The 25,072-nt window shown below is 38.6% G+C and overlaps 1 protein-coding gene across 3 annotated transcripts in view; it reads left to right on the top strand.

Moving 5' to 3' along the window:
- Positions 1 to 886: 886 nt before the first annotated feature.
- Positions 887 to 25,072, top strand: part of ZRANB3 (zinc finger RANBP2-type containing 3) — a 282,266-nt gene continuing 258,080 nt past the window's right edge. For 2 of the 3 annotated variants that reach the window (XM_090267113.1, XM_090267104.1), the window contains exon 1: positions 3,056 to 3,153. In XM_090267113.1, coding sequence (XP_090123239.1) covers positions 3,119 to 3,153 — 35 coding nt within the window. In that variant the 5' untranslated portion in view covers positions 3,056 to 3,118. Of the gene's footprint in view, positions 1,039 to 3,051; positions 3,154 to 25,072 lie in introns of those variants that run through there. The other variant, XM_090267121.1, reaches the window with a different exon arrangement.

The raw sequence follows: 25,072 nt of genomic DNA, 5'->3' as shown, positions 1-25,072 counted from the left end.
GGGCTGGGTGGGTGCAAGTAAGAGTCTTAGGAAAGGGAATTAACCCCATCACCAGCCCGGACACCGGCTCCAGCAGCAGCCCCGGCTGGCAGAATCCCTCCCCTTCCCACCACACACTAGCCCCGCCTATTCATTCTCTTTGAGGAACAGTTGTCAAATCATAGGCGGTACATCCTCGGAGTGATATGAGAGCCACCCAGTCACATCTAGACAAACGGCCTTTTCTCCACCCCTTTACCTCCTCTTGGGCCACGGGAGAGCAGTGCCAAGTCTTCCTCCACCCTCAAGGGAAAAAGAACCAATCGGTGGTTAGTAACCGCCCTTGAAGGACGCAAAGGGGAACCAATGGTAAAACTGAGAAGACAGCCATTTTGCCCACTTGCAAAAAACCCACCTTTTCCCACGAGTTGGAGCGTGAGGTGGGGGAGTTCTGGGAGTTTTCACTGACCAGGAGCTGTTGGAAAGAAAACCATTTTTTCAAGGAGTATTTATAATGCTTCGTATGAGTCGAGGAAAATTTTCACCCTCCATGGGGAAAGGCTTGGCTCCTCCCCTTAGGGGTAACGGGTTCTAAGCCAAACACCTGGTTTCTCTAGCCCAAGTCGGGGGAAGGTGGGGGAACAGCCTCCCCCGGTCTGGAGCGGACTACCCTTCCCAATATGCTTTGTCCTTGCCCACATCCTTTTCTCTGTTTACTTCCTGCGGCAGCCTGACGGGAAATGTAGTTTTGGGAAGGGACGCTTGACGCCTCGTTGTCCAATGAGAATGGACAAACTTGAATAATTTGGAATTTGGGGAGGAGAGCTAGTTGTCTTGAGGCTGTGGTGAATTCTTTTCGCCGCTGTAACAGAAGAGATGAGTACTAGAAAAGTAAGGTAGTCAGCGCACAGCTTTCTCAGAACACCATGGGGTTGTAGATTTCTGGTGTTTGAACTGTTTGAACTCTTTCAGTTTGTCCTTTTGAAGTCACTTCCGGTTTGGGACGGACACAAGCCAAACCTGTGGCGGGAGCTGGAGAGTCTTCAGCGAATACACCAGGTGTGGACTTCTGGGGGTGAGCTGGCGGGCAAGTCGTGCTTCCTTGCATGAGAGATAGGAAATTGAACAGAATTTAATTGTATTTTAAGCAAGAGTGTGTGAAATGGGATGGGGGTTAGTTCCCATGTCCATAAAACCATTCTCCGCCCAGCCTTCAATCATAGAGTCCCACTCTTGTTGTTTTTTCGACTTGTTCACTATTAGTTTTCACACATATATATTTTTGTGGGTGCTTCTAATGCCTTTAGCCGCTTTCGGTGCGCATGGGTTCATGTAGTCATTTTGAAAAGAACTACAAATTCTGAAGTTCTGAGCTAGCCCCGCCCATTTTTACAAAAGTCTGGAGGCTGGTTAGGAGAAAAGCTACTGAAGGCCTCAGGAGCAATACTCAAAAATGGTTACGTTACTGTTGTTGTTGTTGAGTAAAGCATACACCAAACAAGTGGCTACAGGTGCCAACTGTAATACACCAATGAGTAAGGGTATTTAAAAACTTAGGAGCCCAGAGCCTAAGTTGAGCACATTAAGCCCTAGTTTATGCCCCACTTCAGATATAAAATTGAGTGTATTCTTGATGTTTGACAGTTCCCTTTGAGGTACCTTGAGAAATTCATTGAATGAAGGAGACGCAGAAGGAGTTATCAGAGAAAGCCTTTCCTCCTAAAACTAATGGCTTTCTTTCTTACACTTAACTTCTGTATCATTTTGACTGAGAATTTCTTAGATAAATTCTAACTCACCTCTCCCCATAGTCTCACTGAGACTTTCATAAATAATCTTGTAAATATTTATTTAGCACTTATATTGAATTAGGCACTACACCAGAACCTGTGGATAGAGTATTGCCAAAAAGACAGGATCCTTCTTTGTCCAAAAATGGTGAGGAAGACAGAGGCCAAAGAAAATTAGTGGTAATATTACTCGTTCTTTTTAAATTTCTCTATAAGTTAATTTTTATTAGTCATGTTTTGTGCATTTATTCCACTCCCTCTCTCTATTCTACCTGTGGATTAAAGTAAGCATGTTTTCTCTCTCTTTTTTTTTCCTGAAATACCAATAGTCTTTGTCCACTACTCATGAGTGGTTTATGCACCAACCAGATGATAAATTTTATAGTTAATGCTTCTAGATATAGGGATATAACCATATCTTTCAGCCAAGAGATATATTGCGTCTACTAGACAAAGCCTTGTCTCTTTTTTGTTAACGCACGTGGAATTTTCAGTATAATTTAGCAGTATAGTCTTCTATGAATGTTTACTTAGTTCTTTTGTGAGTTCTTCCAGTGTAAATCAAGTTAAATAAATAGCCATCATTTTATTGAGCATTTCCTCTTAGCCAGGATGATAGTGCTTTAAGTACATTTTCCCTGCAATATTCTGCAAGTATTGTTACTTGATGTTTTATTGTTGAAGAAATTGGGGCTCAATGAAGTTCAGTAAGACTTTAAGGCCTTGATCAGTACATTTTGGAACTGAGATTCAAATCCAGGTCTCTCTCATTCCTAAACTCTTAACCACTGCCTTGCAAATATTTATTAATCTCCCAGTATATGCCAGAAACATGATGAGAGAGAAATGTAAAATTCCACCCCAGGATTATGGAACTGATGGTGGCAATCACTTCCTCCTTTGAACTCTTTTGCCACTCATAAAATGTATATTCACTGTATTTAAAAACACAGGAAACTATATGAAAGAAAATAAAGGTAATCTATAATCTTATTACTCAGAGATATCACTACTATTTTTTGGTGAATATTCTTAAAGATATCTCCCTCTTATAGGTGCAGACATATATGAATGGTATCATACTACTTTGCTTCTTTGTAAACTTTTTATAAGAGTTTGAGTGGAAGTGACAACATATGCTGGGGAGCAAGAACTCAAATGCTCCCCTGTAAACTTTATTTTTAAACTCAACAATAGGCTGTGGATATGACTGATTAAAATATCAATATTTTGTTTTTGTTGTTTTAAAATTGTCACCTGATGAAATTTCTGTTTGTTTTAGAGAGAGAGGAAGGGAGAGAAAGAAAAGCATCGATGTGAAAGAGAAATATCAATCAGCTGCCTGCCGTATGTGGTCCCACTGGGAATCAAACACACAGCCGAGGTATGTGCCCTAACTGGGGATTGAACCTGCAACCTTTTTGGTGCATGGGGCTTCACTCCAACCAAACTGAGCAACCCAGCCATCCTTTTTAATGGCTATCTGGTATTTCATTGTATGTCTCTAACATAATCAGTTCCTAGGTAATGGATAATTACATTATTTTCAATGAACTTTTTTTACATTTAATAGAAAACATAAAATTTACATCCTAATGATTTTTAAGTGTATGGTACAGTTGTGTTAAATATATGTACCTGTCATGAAACAGATTTCTTGAAATTTTTCGTCTTACAAAATTGAAACTCTTACCTCACAGAACAACATCTCCCATTTTACCCTCTCATAGCTCCTGGCAACCAACATTTTACTTTGTTTCTAAGAGTTTCACTAGTTTAGATACTTCATGTAAGTGGGATCATGCATTATTCATTATTTGTCCTTCTGTTACTGCCTTATTTTACTTAGCCTCATGTCCTTAAGGTTCATTCATGTTGTAGCACATGACAGGATTTCCTTCTTTTTTTCTGTATGTGTGGTACATTTTATTTATCCCTTCATCTGGATATAGATATTTAGATTGCTTCCACATCTTGACTATTGTGAAAAATGCTGCAGTGAGCGTGGGTATGCAAATATCTCCTCAAGATTTTTAATTCTTAGGCCCTGGCTGAACCTAAGTTGATTAGAGCATTGTCCTGATATGCCAAGGTTGTGGGTTTGATCCCTGTCAGGGCGCATACAAGAATTAACCAATGAATGCATAAATAAGTAGAACAAATTGATATGTCTTTCCCTCCCTCCCTCTCTTTCTCTCTCTAAATCAATTAATAAGATTTAAAAGAAAAGTTTTTCAATTATTTTGGATATATACCCAAAAGTTGGATTGCTGGATCAGTTACTAACTATTAAAAGGAATACATTGTGAGCTCCTCTTTTGAAGGCTTTTCTGATTATCCCTTAAATCTAACTTTTTTGAAATAGCATTATTTAGCCACAAATACTCTATATTTTCTAAATTACTCTTTCAAAAGATTGTGCTCATTTATTTTCTGTTTAAGTGTTTTTGGAGCACTGAGTTTCCGTGCTTTAATTCTATCTAATCTGAGTGTAAAAAGTGATCCCTCAGTAATTTAATCTATAGTTAATTGAATTATGTTGATGTTAAGCATGTTTTCCAGTATTTTTTATTGTATTCTTTTTCTATACCATTTAGCCCCCTTATATCCCTCTCCCCCTCACAGTCACCACACTATTGTCCATGTCCATGAGTCCTTTTTCCTTTTTGCTCAATCCCTCCATTCCCTAATGTCTCCACCCCTTAGCTGTCATCCTGCTCACTATCTATGAGTTGGTCTCTATTTTGCATGTTAGTTCAGTTTGTTCATTAGATTCCACGTAGGAGTGAAATCGTGTGGTATTTTTCTTTCTCTGACTGACTTTTTTCACTTAGCATAAAGTTCTCCAGGTGTATCCACACTGTCACAGAGGGTAAAATTTTTTGTGGCCAAGTAGTATTCCATTGTGTAAATGTCCCACGGTTGTTTTATCCACTCATCTACTGATGGACACTTGGGCTGCTTCCATATCTTGGCGATTGTAAATAATGCTATAATGAGCATAGAGGTGCTTATGTTCTTTCGAAATAGTGTTTTGGGTTTCTTTGGATATATTCTCAGCTGTAGGATTGCTGGGTCAAAAGGCAGATCCATTTTTAATTTTTTGAGGTATTGCTATACTGCTTTCCACAGTGGCTGCACCAATCTGCATTCCCACCAAGTACATGAGGGTTCCCCTTTCTCCACATCCTTGTCAGCACTTGATGTTTGTTAATTTATTGGTGATAGCCATCCTGACAGGTGTGAGATGATATCTCATTGTGGTTTTAATTTGCATTTCTCAGGTAATTAGGTGACATTCAGCATCTTTTCATATGTCTGTTGGCCTCTTTGGAGAAGTGCTTTCTAGTGCTTTGCCCATTTTTTAATTGTGTGGTTTGTTTTTTTGGTGTTGTTTTGTAAGTTTCTTATAAATTTTGGATATTAACCCCTTATCAGATGTATCAGTGACTACGTTCTCCCATTCTCTGGGTTGTCTTTTTATTTTATTGAGGTTTTTCTTTCCTGTGCAGAAACTTTTTAGTTTGATGTAGTCCCATTTGTTCTTTTTTTCTTTTGTTTCTTCTGCCTGGTGAGATGTATCTGATAAAATACAGCTACAAGCAATGTCTGAGATTTTGTTGCCCATGTCTTATTATATGATTTTTATGGTTTCAGGTCTAACATTTAAGCCTTTAATCCATTTTGAACTTATTGTTGTGTGTGGTGTAAGAAGGTGGTCTAGTTTCATTTTTCTGCATATATCTTTCCAATTTTCCCAATACTATTTATTGAATAAACCATCTTTAACCCATTGTATGTGCTTGCTTCTTCTATCGAATATTAATTGACAATAAAGGTGTGGGTTTACTTCTGGTTTCTCTACTCTGTTCCATTGATCTACGTGTCTGTTTTTATGCCAGTACCATGTTGTTTGATTACTATGGCCTTATAGTATAGTTTCATATTAAGTAGGATGATTCTTCCAACTTTGTTCATCCTTCTCAGGATCTCATTTTTATGTGGGGTCTTTAGTGGTTCCATATAAATTTTTGAAATATTTGTTCTTGTTCTGTGAAATATGTCATTGAAATTTTGATAGGGATTGTGTTTAATCTATATATTGCTTTGGGTAGCATGGACATTTTAATGGTGTTAATTCTTTCTATCTATGAACAAATATGTTCTTTCACATATTTGTATCTTCTTCAGTTTCTTTCTTCAGTGTCTTATGATTTTCTGAATACAGGTCTTTACATCCTTGGTTAGGTTTATCCCTAGGTATTTTATTCTTTTTGTAGCAATTGTGAATGGCATTATTTTCTTAATTTCCCTTTTTGTTAGTTCATTATTGGCATATAAAAATGCAACTGATTTCTGTATATTAATTTTATATCCTGCTACTTGACTGAATTCATTTCTCATTTCTAGTAGTTTCTTGGTGGAATCTTTGGGGTTCTCTATGTACAGAATCTTCTCAACTGCAAAGGAAGACAGTTTTACTACTTCCTTTACAATTTGGATGTCCTTTATTACTTCTTTTCTGATTGCTGTGGCTAGAACTTCTAGTACTATGTTGAATAAGAGAGGTGAAAGTGGATATCCCTGTCTCATTCCAAATCTTAGGAAAATGTTGTAGTTTTTGCCCATTGAATATGACGTTGGCAGTGAGTTTGTCATATATGACCTTTATTACCTTTAGTTATGTTTCTTCTATTCACACTTTGCTGAGAATTTTTATGAAAAACGGGTGCTGGATTTTATCAAATGCTTTTTCTGCATTCATTGATATGATCATGTGGTTTTTATCCTTCATTTTGTTTATATGCTGAATCACAGTTATTGATTTGCAAATATTTTACCAACCTTGCATTCCTGGAATAAATCCCGCTTGATCATGTTGTATGATTACTTTCCCTTTGTCCCACAGATTTTGGATTGTTGTGTTCTCATTTTCATTTGTTTCAAGCTATCTTGATTTCTTTCTAAACCTCATTGTTGACTCATTTGTTGATCAGTAATATGTTATTTAGCTTCAATGTCTTTGTGCATTTTTCAGTGTTCTTGTGATTGATTTCTAGTTACATAGCATCGTGGGCATAGAAGATGGTTGATATGATTTTAATCTTCTTAAATTTATTGTACTTGTTTTGTGTCCTAACATGTGGTCTATCCTTGAAAATGTTCCCTGTGCACTTCAAAAGTATGCATATCCTGCTGCCTTGGAGTGAAATGCTGTGAAGATATCAAGTAAATCCATTTGATCTACTGTGTCATTTAAGGCTGCTGTCTCCTTGTTTATTTTCTGTCTGGAAGATCTATCCACTGAAATCAATGGGATATAAAAATCCCTGACTATGCCTTTGTTTTTGTCTTTCTCTCCCTTTATGTGTATCAAGATTTGCTTTACATATTTAGTTACACCTCTCTTGGGTGCATAAATGGTTACTAGGATTATATCCTCTTGTTGGATTGTTTCTCTTATCATTATGTAGTGTCCTTCTTTGCTTCCTACTATATAACCTTTGTTTTAAAGTATATTTTGTCAGATATAACTATAACTACTTCAGCTTTCTTTCTTTTCCATTTGCACAAAATATCTTTTTCCACCCCTTTTAATCTCTGTGTATCTTTCAATCTGATGTGTGTCTCTCAGAGTCACCATATACTCATATATATAAATACCATACATAAGTGGGAGTGTTGACCCTGCGTAACCTAGCAAGCAATCATAGAAGGCTTCACCTAGGAGGAAAAAAATGCTCAATACATAGTAGAGCTTGTTTAAATATTTGATGTAACTCTTAAATTGATACTAAAGGAAGAGTGGAATTTGCAGATGGAGAATCAAGATAAAAATATTCTAGAGAGAAAGAAGCCATATTTGCAAAGCAGAAAGTTTCAGACAATCCTAAGCAGTTTAATGTAGCTAAACAATGAGATGCTGGTGATAAGTGGTAAAGATGCAAAAACAGACCAGGTCAGGGAGGTAGGTTCTCTATGTCATGCTAAAAAAGTTTGAAATTTATTCTGTTGGAAATCGGGAATTTTTCTTGGCGTTTAATCAGGCTGCTGTTTTACAAAGATTACCTAGTAAAATTTGGAAGAATGGTTGTAGAGGCAGGAACAACCTTTTAGAAGGCTACCTCAAATAGTCCAGCTAATATAATTTACATCCTCCTAGCTTCAGGCTCCCATATCTAATTACCTTTCTGACATTTTCGATATTTCATAGACATTTCTAGCCTAAATATCTTAAACCAATATCTTGATTTCTCTACCAAATTCATGTGCTCCTTGCCCAATCTCTCAGTAATTGTACAATCATGCAAGTTACTCAGATGAGTAACCTGGGTTCATCTTGATTTATCTCTCCCTTAACTACCAAATTAAATTATTCCCATAATATATCTCAAATGAATCCATTTCTTTTTAGTTCCATTGCCTTCACCTATCCCCAGGGTATCACTGCTCAACTGGAATACTGCAATAGCTCCCAATTGGACACCCATACATTTCCCTTAATATCAATTGATTTCCTTAAAGCACTTACTGTAATTGGCAATTTAAAAAATATTTTTGCTTGAATTTGTCCCCTATTAGAATGCCTTCAAAAGTCAAGGACCATCAACTTTTATTGTTGTTTTACTTCAGTGCTCTAGCAATAGCCTGGTTAATAGAAATTATATTATCTAAACCCAGCACACATTAACTATGTACCAGGCACTACTTTGTGTTTTATATATATTAAGTAATTTAATCCTCACACAGCCTGTGACCTAGGTATTCTATTATCTCAATTTTACGTAAGGAAACTAAGGTACAGATAGTTAACTAGTCTGCCCAGGGTCAGCCAAGTAATACATGGCAGAACCAAGAATCAAACATAGGCAGCCTAGGGCTCTTCCTCTTGACTGTTACCCAGTATCTCTCTTTGTAGAAGGTCAATAAATACTTCTGGACCAAATAAATAAGTGAGATAGAGAATAAATAAAAGAGGACCAGATTTAGAGGACACATTTAATTTGAAGTACTTAGAGAAGGCTGAGATACAATGCGATAGGTAGTTATTAATCAGAAATAAGCATTCAGAAGTTATGAGGTTGTAGCCCTGGCCAGGTAGCTCAGTTGTTAGAGCATCATATTGATACACCAAGGTTGTGGATTTGATCCCCTGTAAGGGTACATACAGGAATCAACCAAGCATGTATAAATAGGTGGAACAACAAATCAATGTTTCTCTATCTAAAAAAATCAATAAATACATTAAAAAAAGAAGCTATCAGGTTCTACAAGAAGCCACCTATCAAATACAAGCCCGAGTATAAAAAGTGATTATATAATTTAGAAAGTAGAGTGCTATTAAACTGAAAAATTCTGATTGTTAATGGTAACTGAAATACTTTCTTTAAGTAGATAGTAAGTATTGATTATCTATATAAATGTTGATCTTGATTTTGTTAAAATATTAAGGTTCAGAGATTTATTTTTAATTTGAAAAATGATAACAAAATCCATCTAATAAAATCCAAGAAAATGTGAGAATGACAAGAAAGTATCTTTAAAAGAGTGGAAGCACACTTTACCTACTAGATACAAAATAAAGTTATAGAAATTAATGAGTATGGTTCAAGTCAAAGAAAAGACAGAACAGAGTCCAAAGAGAACCAATTATATATAAATTTTAAAATTAAATGTAAAGAGAGACCAAAGATGGCGAGGAGTAATTGGAAGTTACATTAACCTCTGCTCAGGGTCAATATGGAATTACAACTAAATTGTAGAGAAATCATCCTGAATAACCGAAACAACACTAGCTGGAGAGATGCCTTATACCCACAGACAAACAGAATAAACCACTTCACTACACCATGACTGGTAGGGAGTGTGGAGGAGGTGCAAGAGGGCTGGCTGGGCTCTCATGAGCAGCAGCTGAAGTTCCAGAGGGATACTTCAGCGGCTGGTGGGTTCACGCTGAGAAGTGTGGGGTCTAAACCGCAAGCTGCGCTTCCCAAGCTACAGCACCAGAGCTGGAAAAGGACCCCAGATAATATCCAGCTATGAAAAACAGCAGTGTTTCTGTCTGCCAGAGACAGACAGCTGGAGACACAGAGAGGGCCAATGACAAAAATTTTGTTTGCAACCACTTACCCTGCCCTCTACAAGAGGGATGGCAGAGTGGAGTAGAGACATGTGATGAGAGTGTGATGGGCTGGTGGCTCTGGGAAGAGAACTGAAGGAGTAGTCACTAGGATCCCTGTGCTTAATCATTTCTCAGTTCAGAGGCGATCTTTCTCAGGCAGAGCACTCCCCTCCAAGTGGCATCAGCCTGAGGGGAAGCAATAGCCCCACCCATGGGAATTACTCTACCCCAACCTGTGGAGCGTAAGCCCAGGTGCTGAACAGATTGAAGCTATATCATTGATTAAGTTTAACAACAGATGCAGGTCTCTGGGAGCTATGAGACTTTTGCTGACATTCACCAGGTCCAGTGCTGGTAAAAGCCTTGGTGCCTAGCCTGGTTCTCTTTGCACACAAACAGGCCCATCAGAGGGGAGCCACATGCTGTGGATTACTGATAGCTCCAAATATGTTGCCTGGGGTCAGTCACAAGCAGTGTCTGACAAAGGACTGCACCAGAGTCTTTACAGATCTACCTATGAGGTCTTCTGGAAAAAGGGAGCCATAGTTAACGTAATGAGAATGGTTTCCATGACATTGATATAACCTGGGAGCCAAAGAGAGTGGGCTGGAATGCACATGCGTGAATAATGACAACTTCATTGTACTAGTCGAGGTTGGTAGATGCCATTGAGTGAGCATGTGTACTGTGTGGCCATTGCATTCAAAATGACTGAGCAAGGAGAGCAATGAATCTGCATCATATTTTGTGTTAAGCTTGAACATTCCTCCATGGAAACTATTCAACTGATTTAGAAGGCTTTTGGGGATGATGCAATGAGTGCAGCGCAAATAAAAGTGTGACACAAATGCTTCAAAGATAGTTGAGAATCTGATGAAAGTGACACATTCTGGAAGGTCTGCAACAAGCAGGACACCTGAGAATGTTGAAGACGTATGGGCTGCAATCAAGAGAGATTGGTGACTGACAGCGTGAGAATTAGAAGCTGATCTAGGGATTCTAAAAACTTCTGTGTTAGAGATGTTTTTTTAAAGTATGTTTTATTCATTATGTTGTTACAGTAGTCCCAATTTTTTTCCCCTTTGCTCCCCTCTGCCCAGTACCACGCTTCCCTTCCCCCTTAGTTTATGTCCATGGGTTGTACATATAAGTTCTTTGGCTTCACCCTTTCCTATATTATTATTAACTTCCCTCTGTCTATTTTGTACCAACCAATTATGCTTCTTAGTCCCTGCACCATTTCCACATTTCTCCCCTTCCCCCTCCCAGCTGATAACCCTTCAAATGATCCCCATACCTATGTTTCTGTTCCTGCTCTGGTTTGCTTAGTTGGATTTTGTTTTTATTTTTTAGATTCAGTTGTTGATAGTTGTGAGTTTGTTGTCTTTTTAATGTTCATAATTTTGATCTTTTTTAAAGTAAGTCCCTTTAACATCTCATATAATAATGGCTTGGTGATGATGAACTCCTTTAGCTTCACCTTGTCTGGGAAGCACTTCATCTGCCCTTCCATTCTAAATGATAGCTTTGCAGGATAGAGTAATCTCAGTTGTAGGTCCTTGCTTTTCATCACTTTGAATACTTCTTGCTAGTTCGTTCTTGCCTGCAATGTTTCTTTTGAGAAATCAGCTCATAGTCTTATAGGCAGTTAACTCTTCTCTTGTAGTTAACTCTTCTCTTGCTGCTTTTAAGAGTCTCTCTTTATCTTTCACCTTTGGCATTTCAATTATGATGTGTCTTGGTGTGGTCCTCTTTGGGTCTAGCTTGTTTGGGACTCTCTGTGCTTTCTGGACTTGTATGTCTATTTCCTTTTCCAAATTTGGGGTTTTCCTTCATTATTTTCTTACATAGGCTTTCAATTTTTTGCCCTTCCATTTCTCTTTCTGGCATCCCTATGGTTCGGATGTTGGCATGTTTAAAGTTGTCCGAGAGGTTCCTAAGCCTCTCCTCATTTATTTTTCAATTCTTGTTTCCTCATTCTGTACTGGTTGACTGTTTTTTTCTTCCTTATGTTCCAAACCATTGATTTGAATCCTGGTTTCCTTCCCTTCACTATTGATTTTGTGTGGATTTTCCTTTGTTTCATTTACCATAGCTTTCACTTCTTCTCTTATGGGTTGCCTGTACTAAAGCATATCTGTCAAGCCTGTGAGCATCGTTATCACCAGTGTTTTGAACTCTGCATCTGTTAGGTTGGCTCTCTCCTCGTCGCTTAGTTCTCCCACTGGAACCTTGATCCATTCCTCCTTTCGGGCCATACTTCTCTGTCTCATCTTGACAGGCTCCTGAGTTTGTTTGCCTCTTTGTCTTAGGTAGAGCTGTTGCACCTGTTACATTGTAAGGGGCAGAGTCTTAGGTATTCATCAGTACAGGACAATGTTTTTCACCACGTTGCGGTGCTATATGTGGGGGAGGGTTCTGAGAGGGAACAATGCTGCTTGTTCAGCACTCGCACCTTTTTCAGGCACTTCTCCCACTTCCGTATGGGACTGGTGCCTCTCTAGCTGTTGCCCTGAGTGGGTGGGTCTGCAGATGTTCTAGAACTATGGGGGCTCTTTAAACAAGCCAGCTCTACTGAGAGAATGCTATTTTTTTTCTCTGCCCAAACACCCACTGGTTTGCACAGTCAGAAGCAATGAGGCTTTATTTTCCCACGTGCTGGAACTGTAACTGTGCAGTCTGGTCTGGTACTGGGAGCACTCCCCCGGTGTCCCTCCCGACCTTTTAAAACATGTGGTTGTACTTTTCACCTGCCTGCTGCTGCCACCACCGCACCTTTTCCACTCTGCCCTGGATCCGCCCCTCCAACATGTCTGGATATTTCTTCTTTATATCTTTGTTTGTTGGTCTTCCATGCAGTTCAATTTTCTGGAACTTCTGGTTGTCTCTAGTTTTGAGGTAGTTGTATTCCTTCTTAGTTGTGGAGGGAGACACAGCGTGTCTGTGTAGGCCTCCATCTTGGTCGGAAGTCTGTGTTAGAGATTTTGATTCAGGATCTTAGCATGAAACAGGTTCTGAAAAAATTTGGTCTGTAGTTTCTGCTTCCAGAGCAGAAGAAACATCATGCTAAAGTTGCTAATGACTTGATTCAAACCACTACCAACGAACCAGATTTTCTAAGAAGGTCATGACTGGAGATATTGTGGGTCTATGGCTATGATCTAGAAACGAAGGTCCACTTGTTCTAATGGAATTTACCTGGTCTCCTTGCCCCAAGAAGGCGCGGCAAACTCACAGTAAGATCGAGACCATGTTAAGTGTGTTTTTTGATTGGGAAGGTGTTGTCCATTGTGAGTATGCCCCTACAGGCCAAACGGTTAGTAAGGACTACTGTCTCAATGTTCTTCGTCAGCTGAGAGATGCAGTATGATGAAAACAGCCGCAAGTATGGGCAACTGGTGATTGGCAGCTTCATCACGATAGTGCGCCTGCTAATGCATCACATCTTGTGCAGAGTTTCTTGGCGAAACACCAAATCTCTCAGGTGACTCAGCCCACATACAACCCATATCTGGCGCCCTGCAACTTCTGGCTTTTCCCAAAACTAAATTCACTTTTGAAAGGGAAGAGATTTCAGATCATCAATGAGATTCAGGAAAATATGATGGGACAGCTGATGGCGAGTCCAACAGAGGATTTTGCAGAGTGATTTCAACAGTGGAAGAGATGCTGGGAGAACTGTTTGAAGTCTGAAGGTGATGACTACTTTTAAGGGGACTGAGGTATCATTTCCTATGGAGGATGTTTCTTTTATCTTGGATCTTCTTTAATGTCTCTATTTAACATATTACGTGGCTGGATACTTTCTGGACAGATGTTATAGTCCTTTTATAGCACTTATTACAGTGTGTGGCAATTATTTGTGTATAACTTAAAAATTTTATTTATTTATCTAAATTATATTTTATTCATTATACTATTACTGTTGTCCTGATTTTTCTTCCTTTGCCCTGCTCCACACAGCATCTCCCCACTCTCTCAGGTATGCCCCCATTATTTTTTATGTCCATGGGTCATGCATATAAAATCTTTGGCTACTCCATTTCCTATATTGTATGTTACATCCCCATGGCTATTCTGTAACTATTTATTTGTACTTCTTAATCCTGTCTTCTCTTCACACATTCCCCAACACACCCTTCCCATCTGGCAACCATCAAAGTACTCTGTGTCCATGATTCTGTCTTTGTTCTTATTTGTTTAGTTTGTTTCTCTGGTTAAGTTGTTGATAGATATGTATTTATGGCCATTTCATTGTTTATAGTTTTGATCTTTTTTCTTTAATAATTCCCATTAATATTTCATACAATAATGGTTTGGTGATGATGAACTCCTTTAGTTTTTTTCTTGTCTGGGGAGCTCTTTATCTGCCTTCAAATCTAAATGATATTTTTGGTGGGTAGAGCAATCTTGGATGTAGGTCCCTACTTTTCATGACTTTGAATATTTCTTGCCAATCCCTTCAGCCTGCAAAGTTTCTTTTGAGAAATCAGCTGACAGTCTTATGTGAACTCCCCTGTAGGTAACTAACTGCTCTTCTCTTGTTGCTTTTAAGATTCTTTCTCTATCTTTAATCTTTGGCATTTTAATTATGATGTATGTTGGAGTGGGTCTCTTTGTATTTATCTTGTTAGGGACTCTATGTGTTTCCTGGACTTGCATGTTTATTTCCTTCACTAAATTAGGGAAGTTTCCTTTCATTATGTTTTCAAGTAGATTTCTAGTTTCTTGCTCTTTCTCTTCTCTTTCTGGCACCTCTGTGACATGAATATAGGAACTCTTGAAGTTGTCCCAGTGGCTGCTTATACTATTCTAATTTTTTTGGATTCTTTTTTCCTGGTGCTCTGATTGGTTTTTTTATGCTTCTTTATGTTCCAAATCATTGATTTGATTCTCGGGTTCATCTGCTCTATTGTTTCACTGTAAATTGTCCTTTATTTCAATTAGTGTATTATTTATTTCTGACAGGATCTTTTTTATGTTGCTGAGGTCCTTACTAAGTTTTTTGAGCATTCTCATAACCAGTGTTTTGATCTCTGCATCTGATAGCTTGCTTATCTCCATTTCGTTTAGCTCTTTTTCTGGAGTTTTTATTTATTCTTTCATTTGGGCCTTGTATCTTTGTCTTCTCATTTGGTATTAGGTAGAGCTGCTTTGACTCTGTGTCGTGGTAGTGTTGAAGTCCTCACTAAGTTCCTTGAACATCCTTATAACCAGTGTTTTGAACTCTGCATCTGATAGATTGTTTATCTACATTTTAGCTGTTTTTCTGGAGTATTCGTCTGTTCTTTCATTTCGGCCATGTTTCTTTGTCTTTCCATTTTGGCAGCCTCCCTATGTTTGTTTCTATGTATTACGTACAGCTGCTATGACTCCGTGTCTTGGTAGTATGGCATAATGTAGTAGGTTTTCTGTAGGGTCTAGTGGTACAGCCTCCCAGATCACCCAAGGTGAGTACTCGAGGTATGCCCTTCGTGTGGGCTGAGTACACCCTCCTCTTGTAGTTGAGCCTTGGTTGCTGTTGACAGATCAATGGAAGGGATTTTCCCAGACCAGTCAGCTGGAAGGATTGGCTTTGACCACTTAACACCAACCTCCTCCCTTTGTGGAGGATCAGCTGTGCAGGGACAGGGTGGTGGAGATCCAATGTGGTCTGTAGCTGCCCACTGGGTGTGCTGACCCTGGAGTTTCCTGGGTGATGCAGGCCAACATCAGCCCCTACCTGTGTTCTGCCTGGGGCCACCTTGTCTAAGTATAAAGCAACCTGAGACAGCTGCTACTTGTGCTGGTCTTGGAGGTTCCCAGACAATGCCACGCTGTGAATCTAGGCCAGCTGCTGCTAGTGTGGGTCCTGGGCTCAGTGAGGCCAACTGTTGCTTGTTTGATAGGATTTAGAAATTTGTGAAGCATGAGCCAAGACCAGCCATTCATATAGAAAGGCAGCTTGGGTGGCCCATAAGTTGTGTGGGATGGAGTCTCTGGGGATCTTTTAGGTGGGTCAAACAGTGTTAGCCAGGTTGATTGAGCCTCATCTGGCACCTGCTTGCCGGCTCTGTATTGGGAGCTTTTAGAAAAGGACAATGGTTTCTGCTGGCCTTGATGCCAGGCATTTCAGTTCCTTCCTTCATGCCACTGGTGCCTTTCAAGCTGCTAGCATGGTGCTGGAGCTGAGAGGGACTGAGTCTGAGTAGGTGCATCTGTGTGTGGGTTATTTCAGAGAAACTGTTTGGGGCTTCACTAGTTTCTTCCTCTGACTCAATCCTTGCTGGTTTTTGCAGCCAGAAGTTGTGTGGATTTTTCTTCCTGGCACTGGAACCCCGGGCTGTGGGCCCTGGTGTGGGGCTGGGACTCCTCACTCCCACGATATCCCTCCCAAATTTTTATCTACCATAACTGGGTGAGGGACCAGCCTATTCCATGTTTGTGCCCCTCCTACCAGTCTGTATGGATGTGGTTTCCTTAATTCCATCGTTGTCAGACTTCCATTCAACTCATTTCTGACAGTTCTGAGTGATGGTTCTATATTTTAGCTGTAGTTTTGATGTGGTTATGTGAAGAGGTGAGCCATATTTACCTATGCTGTCATCTTAATATGGTGGTAACTTTAAAAATCCTATTTATTTTTAGAGAGAGGGAGAGGGAGAGAAGTAGAGAGGGAGAGGAATATTGATGTTGGAGGGAAACATCAGTTGGTTGCATCTTGCACATGCCTTACCCCAGGCACGTTCCCTGGCTGGGAATTGAACCAGTGATCTTTCGCTTTGAGGAATGATGTCGAACCAACTGAGCCACACGTGTCAGGACTGTTTATAACTTATTTCTGTCTTAGATTGGGCTGGGAGGTGATGATACAATGGCACAAATTTATCTTTGTATACCTGGTACAATCTGCCTGGTACATAATAGGCACTCAATAATTATTGGTTGAATGAATGATTTTAAGACACAGTGTTGTACAGTGGCAAAAATTCAGACTTTTAAACTAGGCTTCTCTGAGTTCCAGAGAACCACACCAAATTTTGTGTGATATTTTTACCTATATAATGAAAGATTCTAGTGTCCTTGCTTTTAAAGTAGTTATATATTAGATATGGCAGTTTAAATATTTTTAATTTTTTAATTTTTTAAAGTATATTTTTATTGATTATGTTGTTACAGTAGTTTCATTTTTTTCCCCTTTGCTCCTCTCTGCCTAGTACCCCCTTTCCTTCCAACAGTCCCACCCCCCCTTAGTTCATGTCCATGGGTCATGCATATAAGTTCTTTGGCTTCACCCTTTCCTGTATTATTCTTAACATCCCCCTGTCTATTTTGTACCAACTGATTATGCGTCTTAGTCCCTGCACCATTTCTCCATTTCACCCCCTCCCCCATCCCAGCTGATAACCCTCCAAATGATCCCCATACCTATGATTCTGTTCCTATTCTGGTTTGCTTAGTTGGTTTTTGTTTTTATTTTTTAGATTTGGCTGTTGATAGTTGTGAGTTTGTCGTCATTTTAGTGTTCATCATTTTGATCTTCTTTTTCTTAAGTAAGTCCCTTTGACATTTCATATAATAATGGCTTGGAGGTGATGAACTCCTTTAGCTTCACCTTGTCTGGGAAGCACTTCATCTGCCCTTCCATTCTAAATTATAGCTTTGCAGGATAGAGTAATCTTGGTTGTAGGTTGCCTTTCATCACATTGAATACTGCTTGCTGGTCCCTTCCTGCCTGCAAAATGTCCTCTGAGAAATCAACTGATAATCCTATAGGCACCCCTCTGTAGGCAACTCTCCGCCTTTCTCTTGTTGCCCCCAGGACTCTGTCTTTATCTTTCACTTTTGGAATCTCAATCATGATGCGTCCTGGTGTGGTCCCCTCTGGTTCCAGCTCGCCTGGGACCCTCCGTGCTTCCCGAACCTGTATATCCATCTCCTTCACAAAATTTGGGAAGTTTTCCTCAGTTTTTTCAATTGTTGCTTCCTCATTCTGCATTGGCTGATTGTTTCTTTCTTCCTTGTGTTCCAAATCATTGATTTGAACCCTGGTTTCCTTCCCTTCACCACTGGTTTTGTGTGGATTTTTCTTCGTTTTACTTAGCTTAGCATTCACTTCTTCTCTTATGCGTTTGCCGTACTCAAGCATATCTGTCAAGCCTGTGAGCATCTTTATCACCAGTGTTTTGAATTCTGCATCTGTTAGGTTGTCTGTATCCTCATGTGTTAGGATGGCTATCTCCTCGTCGCTTAGTTCTCCCACTGGAACCTTGATCCATTCCCCCTTTTGGGCCATACTTGTCTGTCTCCTCATTCTAACAGGCTCCTGTGTTTGTTTGCCTCTGTATCTTAGGTAGAGCTGTCACTCCTATTACGTTGTAAGGGGTGGAGCCTTATGTATTCGTCAGTACAGGGCGACCTGTTTGACCACGTTGTGGTGCTTTATGTGGGGGAGGTGTCCGAGAGGGAACAATGCCACATGTCCAGCACTCGCCCCTTTTCCAGGCACCTCTCCCACTCCCGCCCCGGACTGGCGCCCCTCTAGCTGCTTCCCTGGCTGTCGTTCCCAGAATGGGTTGGTCTGCAGTTATTCTAGAACTGTGGGGGCCCTTTAAACAATCGGACTCTGCTGAGACCAGCAATTTCTGGCTCCACTGGTCTTCCCCATTGGTCTGCACAATCAGAGGCAATGAGGCTTGATTTTTCCCGGTGCTGGGACCGTGAGCTTCGAGGTCTGGTGAGGAGCTGGGAATGTTCTCAGGTGTCCCTCCTGACTTTTTAAAACTTGTCACTGCGCTTTCTGCCGGCTTGCCACTGCTGCTGCCAGCACCACACTGTGTCCTCTCCGCCCCGGCTCAGTCCCTCCTACCTGTCTGGATGAGTATTTCTTCTTTATATCTTTGTTTGCTGGATTTCCATGCAGTTTGACTTTCTGGAACTTCTGGTTGTGTCTAATTTTGAGGTAGTTGTATTCCTTCTTATTTGTGGAGGGAGATGCAGTGTGTCTGTCTATGCCTCCATCTTGGACAGAAGTCGATATGGCAGTTTTTAAAGCTCCTGAAGTAACATTTAAAATATTATATAATTCTATAACTTATGGTAATTGATCTTTATTCATTTTAGAGTATTCAGTTTTACTGACAATAAAACATAATTTCAACTTGTTAAATTTAGGTTGTAACTTAAAACAATCTATATATGTAGCTATACCAAATATAGACATGTGAATAGAATGTACACTGTGGTATAAGCATGGAGTATGTTTAAATATAAAATAGATACATTCCCAATTTCTAATCTAATCTGAAAAGTTTCTATGATAAGTATATGACTTCGTGTACAATCATTTTGAAAATGTTTGACTAGATAAGTAGACATCTTCATTGACTACCTTTTTAAACGCATAATCACACACTGTGTCTTTTTGTGCCTCTCCAGTTTCTGGAATTCATATACTGAAATAGTTTAAAGAAGTGTCCAATAAACCTCCATTTTCACTACTTGTAGAAACTGGCAATTTATTTAAGCCAAACTTGTATTTCCAATAAGGAGCTTGGAATTAACTACAGTTTTACATGGTTACTTCTTTACTTAATTGGGGAAAGATATTTCCAAAGATTGCAAGCTTCCAGTCCTCCTCCCTCACCTCTGCTCACTTGTCTCATATCAGTGATATGGGAGGAAAAGAGAACAGAGTAATCAAATCTTTTATCCTAGGTCACCCAAGATTTGTTTAAGATATTTCATTTCACAGCATTTACTGGTTTTATCTGTGTAGCCAAATTACCATAGTAATTAGGACAATTTCCACTGATAATTTTTGTTTGACTAGGATGAATTTATAAAATCAGTTGTCTAGATTAACTGATTTTTTTTGAAAATTCTGAGTAACTTATTTATTTTTATTGAGTTTTATTATTTGTGCTATTACTGATGTCTCTGCATTTTTTTCCTTTGCCCACCTCTACCCGACCCCCGCCTCTACGCTCCTCAGGCAATTCCCTCATCATTGTCCATGTGGATGGGTCAATCCCTTCACCTTCTTTCATCCAGTCCCCCCGCGCCTGTCAGTTTGTTCCATGTAACTGTGCTTCTGTATCTATTTTGTTCATTAGATTCCACATATAGATGAGATTATATGGTATTTATCTTTCACTATCTGGGTTATTTCACTTAGCATAATAGTCTTCAGGTCCATCCATGCTATTGCAAAAACGGTTCCTTCTTTTTTACTGCTACGTAATATTGCATTGTGTAAATATATCACAGCTTTTTTATTCATTAATCTACTGATGGGCACTTACACTGTTTCCAGATCTTGGCTATTGTGAATAACATTCTATGAACATGGGGGTGAATATATATTTTTTGTATTAGTGTTTCAGCACTCTTTGGATATATTCCCAGAAGTGGAATCACTGAGTCAGAGGGAGTTCCATTTTTAATTTTTTGAGGGTACTCCATACTGTTTCCTGCAATGACTGCACCAGTCTGTATTCTCACCAACAATCCACTAGGGTCCCCTTTTCTTCACATCCTCACCAGCACTTGTTGATTTATTGAAGGTCATCATTCTGGCAGGTGTGAGGTGATATTGTGATTTTAATTTGTAATTCTCTGATGATTAGTGACATTGAGTATCTTTTCATATGCCTATTGGCCATCTGTATGTTCTCTTTGGAGAAGTGTCTATTCAGGTCCTTTGCCCATTTTTTAATTGGAATGTTTGTCTTCCTGGTGTTGAGTTGTATAAGTTCTTTACCTATTGTGGAGATCAAACCCTTGTCCAAGGTATCATTGGCAAATGTTTTCCCATACAGTAGGTTCCCTTTTCATCTTGCTTATGGTGTCTTTAGCTGTGGAGAAGCTTTTAAATTTGATGTAGTCCTATTCGTTTATTTTTTCTTTATTACCTTTGTCCTAGAGGATATATTGCTGTGTGGGCTATCTGAAATGTTTCTGCCTATGTTTTCCTCTGGGACTTTTATGATGTCATGGCTTGTCTTTAAGTTTTTAATCCATTCTGAGTTTATTCTGTTGTGTTGTGTAAATTGATGGTTTAGTTTCACTTTTTTGCATATCTTTGTCCAGTTCTCCCAACACCATTTGTTGAAGAGGCTATTTACTTCATTGTATGTTCATGCCACCTTTGTCAAATATTAATTGACCATAGAGACATGGGTTTATTTCTAGGCTCTGTATTCTGTTTTATTGATCTGTGTGTATGTTCTTGTGTCAGTACCAGACTGTTTTGATTACAGTGGCCTTGCGATATAGTTTGATATCAGGTATTGTGATCCCTCCTACTTTGTTCTTCTTTCTCAAGATTGTCGTAACTATACAGGGTATTATTTGGTTCCATATGAATTGTTGAAATATTTGTTCTAGATCCATGAAAATATGCCATTGGTACCTTAATAGAAATTATGTTGAATATGTAAATGTTTTTGGGTAGTATAAACATTTTAGTGATGTTAATTCTTCCAGTCCATGAACAGGGAATATTCTTCCATTTATTTGTGTCTTCCTCAATTTCTTTCTTCAGTGTTTTATAGTACAGGTCTTTTACCTCCTCGGTTAAATTTATTCCTAGTTACTTTATTATTTTTGCTATAGTAAATAGGATCCTTTTTTTTAGTTTCTCTTTTTGATAGTTCATGGTTGGTGTACAAAAATGCCATTGATTTTGAATATTGACTTTGTATATCGCTACTTTGTTGAATTCACTTATTAGGTTGAGTAGTTTTTTCATGGAGCCTATAGGGATTTCTATATACATTGTCATGTCATCTGAAAATCATGACAGTTTTACTTCCTCTTTCCCAATTTGAATGCTTTTTATTTCTTATTCTCTGATCCATGTGGCTAGGACCTCCAGTAGTATGTTGAATAAAAGTGGTGAGAGCAGACACCCTTTTCTTGTTCTTGATCTTAAGGGGAACACTTACTTTTTGCCTGTATGATGTGGCAGTAGGTTTTTCATATATAGCCTTTTTATGCTTCCTATATTCCTACTTTGCCAAGTATTTTTTATCATAAATGGGTGCTAGGTTTTATCGAATGCTTTTTTCTTCATCTATTGATAATATCATGTGATTTTTGTCTTTTCTTTTGTTTATGTGGTGTATTATGTTTATTGGTTTAAGATTATTATACCACCCTTGCATCTTTGGGATGAATTTCACTTAATCATAATGTGTGATCTTTTTAATGTATTGTTGCATCTGGTTTGCTAGTATTTTGTTGAGGATTTTAGCATCTATGTCCATCGGAGATATTATTCTGTAGTTTTCTTTTAGTTGTCTTTACCTGGTTTTGGGATTAGAATTATAGTGGCCTCATAAATAGTGTTAGGGAGTCTTCCTCAATATTTTGGGATAAGTTGAGAAGGAAAGGTGTTAGTTCTTCTTTGAATGTTTGGTAAAATTTGCCTACGAAGCCATCTGGTCCAAGGTTTTCATGTGTTGGTAGTTTTTTATTACTGCTTCAGTTTTACTAGTTGTTATCAGTCTAGTCAGGTTTTCTGCTTCTTCCTGAATCTCTTTTGGAAGATTATATGTATCTAGAAATTTGTCCATTTTTCCCAGGTTGTCCAATTTCTTGGCATAGAATTTCTTACAATCCTTTGTATATCTGTGATATCAATTATTACTTCTGTTTTATTTCTGACTTATTTATTTTGGTCCTCTTTTTTTTCTTGATGAGTCTGATTAATGTTTTGTCAATTTTGTTTATCTTTTCAGAGAATCAGCTCCTGGATTCATTGATCCTTTAAATTGTTCTTTTAGTCTCTATGTTTTTTAATACTACTTTTATCTTGATTATGTCCTTTTCTCTGTTTGCTTTGGGCTTTGTTCATTGTTGTTCCTCTAGTTCTTGTAGATGTAGGGTTAGGCTGTTTATTTCAGTTTTTCTGTCTTTAGGTAGGCCTGTATTGCTATGTACTTCCCTCTCAGGACTGCCTTCACTGTGTCCCATAAGTTTTGGGTTGTTTTGAGCTCATTTTCAGTTGTTTTCAGGTTAATCCATTCATTATTTAAAAACAAGTTATTTAGCATCCATGTATTTGAATGATTTTTAGTTTTCTTCTTGAGATTGATTTCTAGTTTCAAGCCATTGTGATCTGAGAAGATGCTTCATATAATTTCAATTTTCTTGAATTTGTTGAGACTTGTTTTGTGTTCTATCATTTGTCTATCCTTGAGAGTGACCCATGTGCATTTGAGAAGAATGTGTATTTTGCCTCTTTTAGTGATATGTTCTATAAATATCAATTAAGTCTATTTGATCTAGAGTGTTTTTCAATTCTGCAGTATTTTTGTTGATTTTTTGATTGGAAGCTCTGTCCATTGTTGATAATCAGGTGTTAAAATCCCCTACTATGACTGTGTTGCTGTCGATATCCTTCTTCAAGTCCTTCAAGATTTTCCTTCTATATTTGGGTGCTTCTGTGTTGGGTACAATATCTGTTTACAAGAGTGTTGTCATCTTGTTGGACTATTCCCTTAAGTATTATGTAGTAACTCCCTTTGTCTCTTGTTATGGCTTTGTTTTGGAGTTTATTTAGTCTGATATAAGTATTGCTACCTCAGCTTTTTTTTTTTTTTTTTTTTTTTTATGTTTGTTTGCTTGGAATATATTTTTCCATCTCTTTACTTTCAGTCTGTGTATATTTTTTTTTCTGAGGTGGGTCTCTTGGAGACAGTATATATGTAGGTTGTGTTTTCTTATTTATTCAGCTGTCCTATGTCTTCTGATTGGAGCATTTAATCCAGTTACATTTAAGGTTCTTATCGATAGGTACTTATTCATTGCCATTTTTCCCTTTGTACCTGTATTCCTTTCTCTCTCTCTCTCTGTTTCCTTTTTCTTCTTAAAGCAGTCCCTTTAACATCTCTTGCAGTGCTGCCTTACTGGAGTTGTACTCTCTTAGCTGCCTTTTTTCTATGAAGCTCTTATTTTCACCTTCCATTTAAAATGAGAACCTTGCTGGGTAGAGTAGTCTTGGTTGCAAGTCTTTTGGTTTTCATTACCTGGAATATTTCATGCCATTCCCTTCTGGCTTGTAGTATTTCTGTTGAGAGATCAACTAATAGCCTTATCGGAGTCCCCTTGTATGTTACTAGTTGTTTCTCCCTTGTTGCCTTTTAGATTCTCTCTTTGTTGTTAAATTCTGCCATTTTGATTGTAATGTGTCTTGGAGTGTGCTTCTTTGGGTTCATCTTGATTGGGACTCTCTTGTCACCAAGTTAGGGAAGTTTTCTGTCATTATTTTTCCAGGTTTTTTATCCCTTGCTCCTTTTCTTCTCCTTCTGGTATCCATATAATAAGAATATTGTTACATTTCATGTTATCCCAAAGCTCCCTTAATCTGTTGTTCTTTTTGAGTTCTTTTTCGTTTTATTGCTCTTACTGACTTTTTTTTCTACCTGTCTTTCTACTCTCTGGTTTGATGTTCTGCTTCATCTAGCCTGCTTTTAATTCTTCCTAGTGTATTCTTTATTTCAGATATTTCATTCTTCATTTCCAACTGGTTCTTATTCAAGGTTTCTATGTCCTTTTTCATGCTGATGTAGGTTCCTTTTAGTTCTAAGTTATTTGTGTATCCCTATAACCATTACTTTGAATTCAGTGTCTGATGAATTGCTTGTCTCAATTTCACTTGGCTCTTTTTCTGGAGATTCTTCCTCTTCTTTCATAGGGGTTTGTTCTTTGTCTCTCCATTTTAGTTGTCTCTTTGTGTTTGTGTCTATGTATTAGATTGATTTGTTTTGACTCTCTGTCTTGTGGAGTGTCCTTTTTTGCTAGGAGTCCTGTGGGACCTAGTGGTGCATACTCCTTGATTTCCTGATCTGGATGCTCTAGGAATGAGACCTGTGTGGGTCATGTAGACTCTCCTCTTGCATTTGGATTCTGATTATTATTGACCTGTTTTTGGTGGGAACTTTCCTCCAGCTGGCTGTCTAAGAGGCTCAACCTCCACCATGTGTTATATGCTGTTGTATAGGTGCTGGCAAAACAAAACAAAACAATACAAAAACAATACCAAAACAAGAAACCCCCTGCTGACTGTCAGAACATGGCAGCAGCTGGACTGCCCGCCTGGACTTCTGATGTATGCCAATGAACCTGCTGAATGTGTTGATAGTCACCCTAACTGAAATGTATGTTTGAAAAGGTGTGGAGATGGGGCCTGCAGACA

The sequence above is a fragment of the Furipterus horrens genome, unplaced genomic scaffold, assembly GCF_987537825.1.
Source record: "Furipterus horrens unplaced genomic scaffold, mFurHor1.1.pri manual_scaffold_1, whole genome shotgun sequence".
Lineage (NCBI taxonomy): Eukaryota > Metazoa > Chordata > Mammalia > Chiroptera > Furipteridae > Furipterus > Furipterus horrens.
Note: the sequence above shows the minus strand (reverse complement) of the source record. Positions and strands in the feature narration are given on the sequence as shown.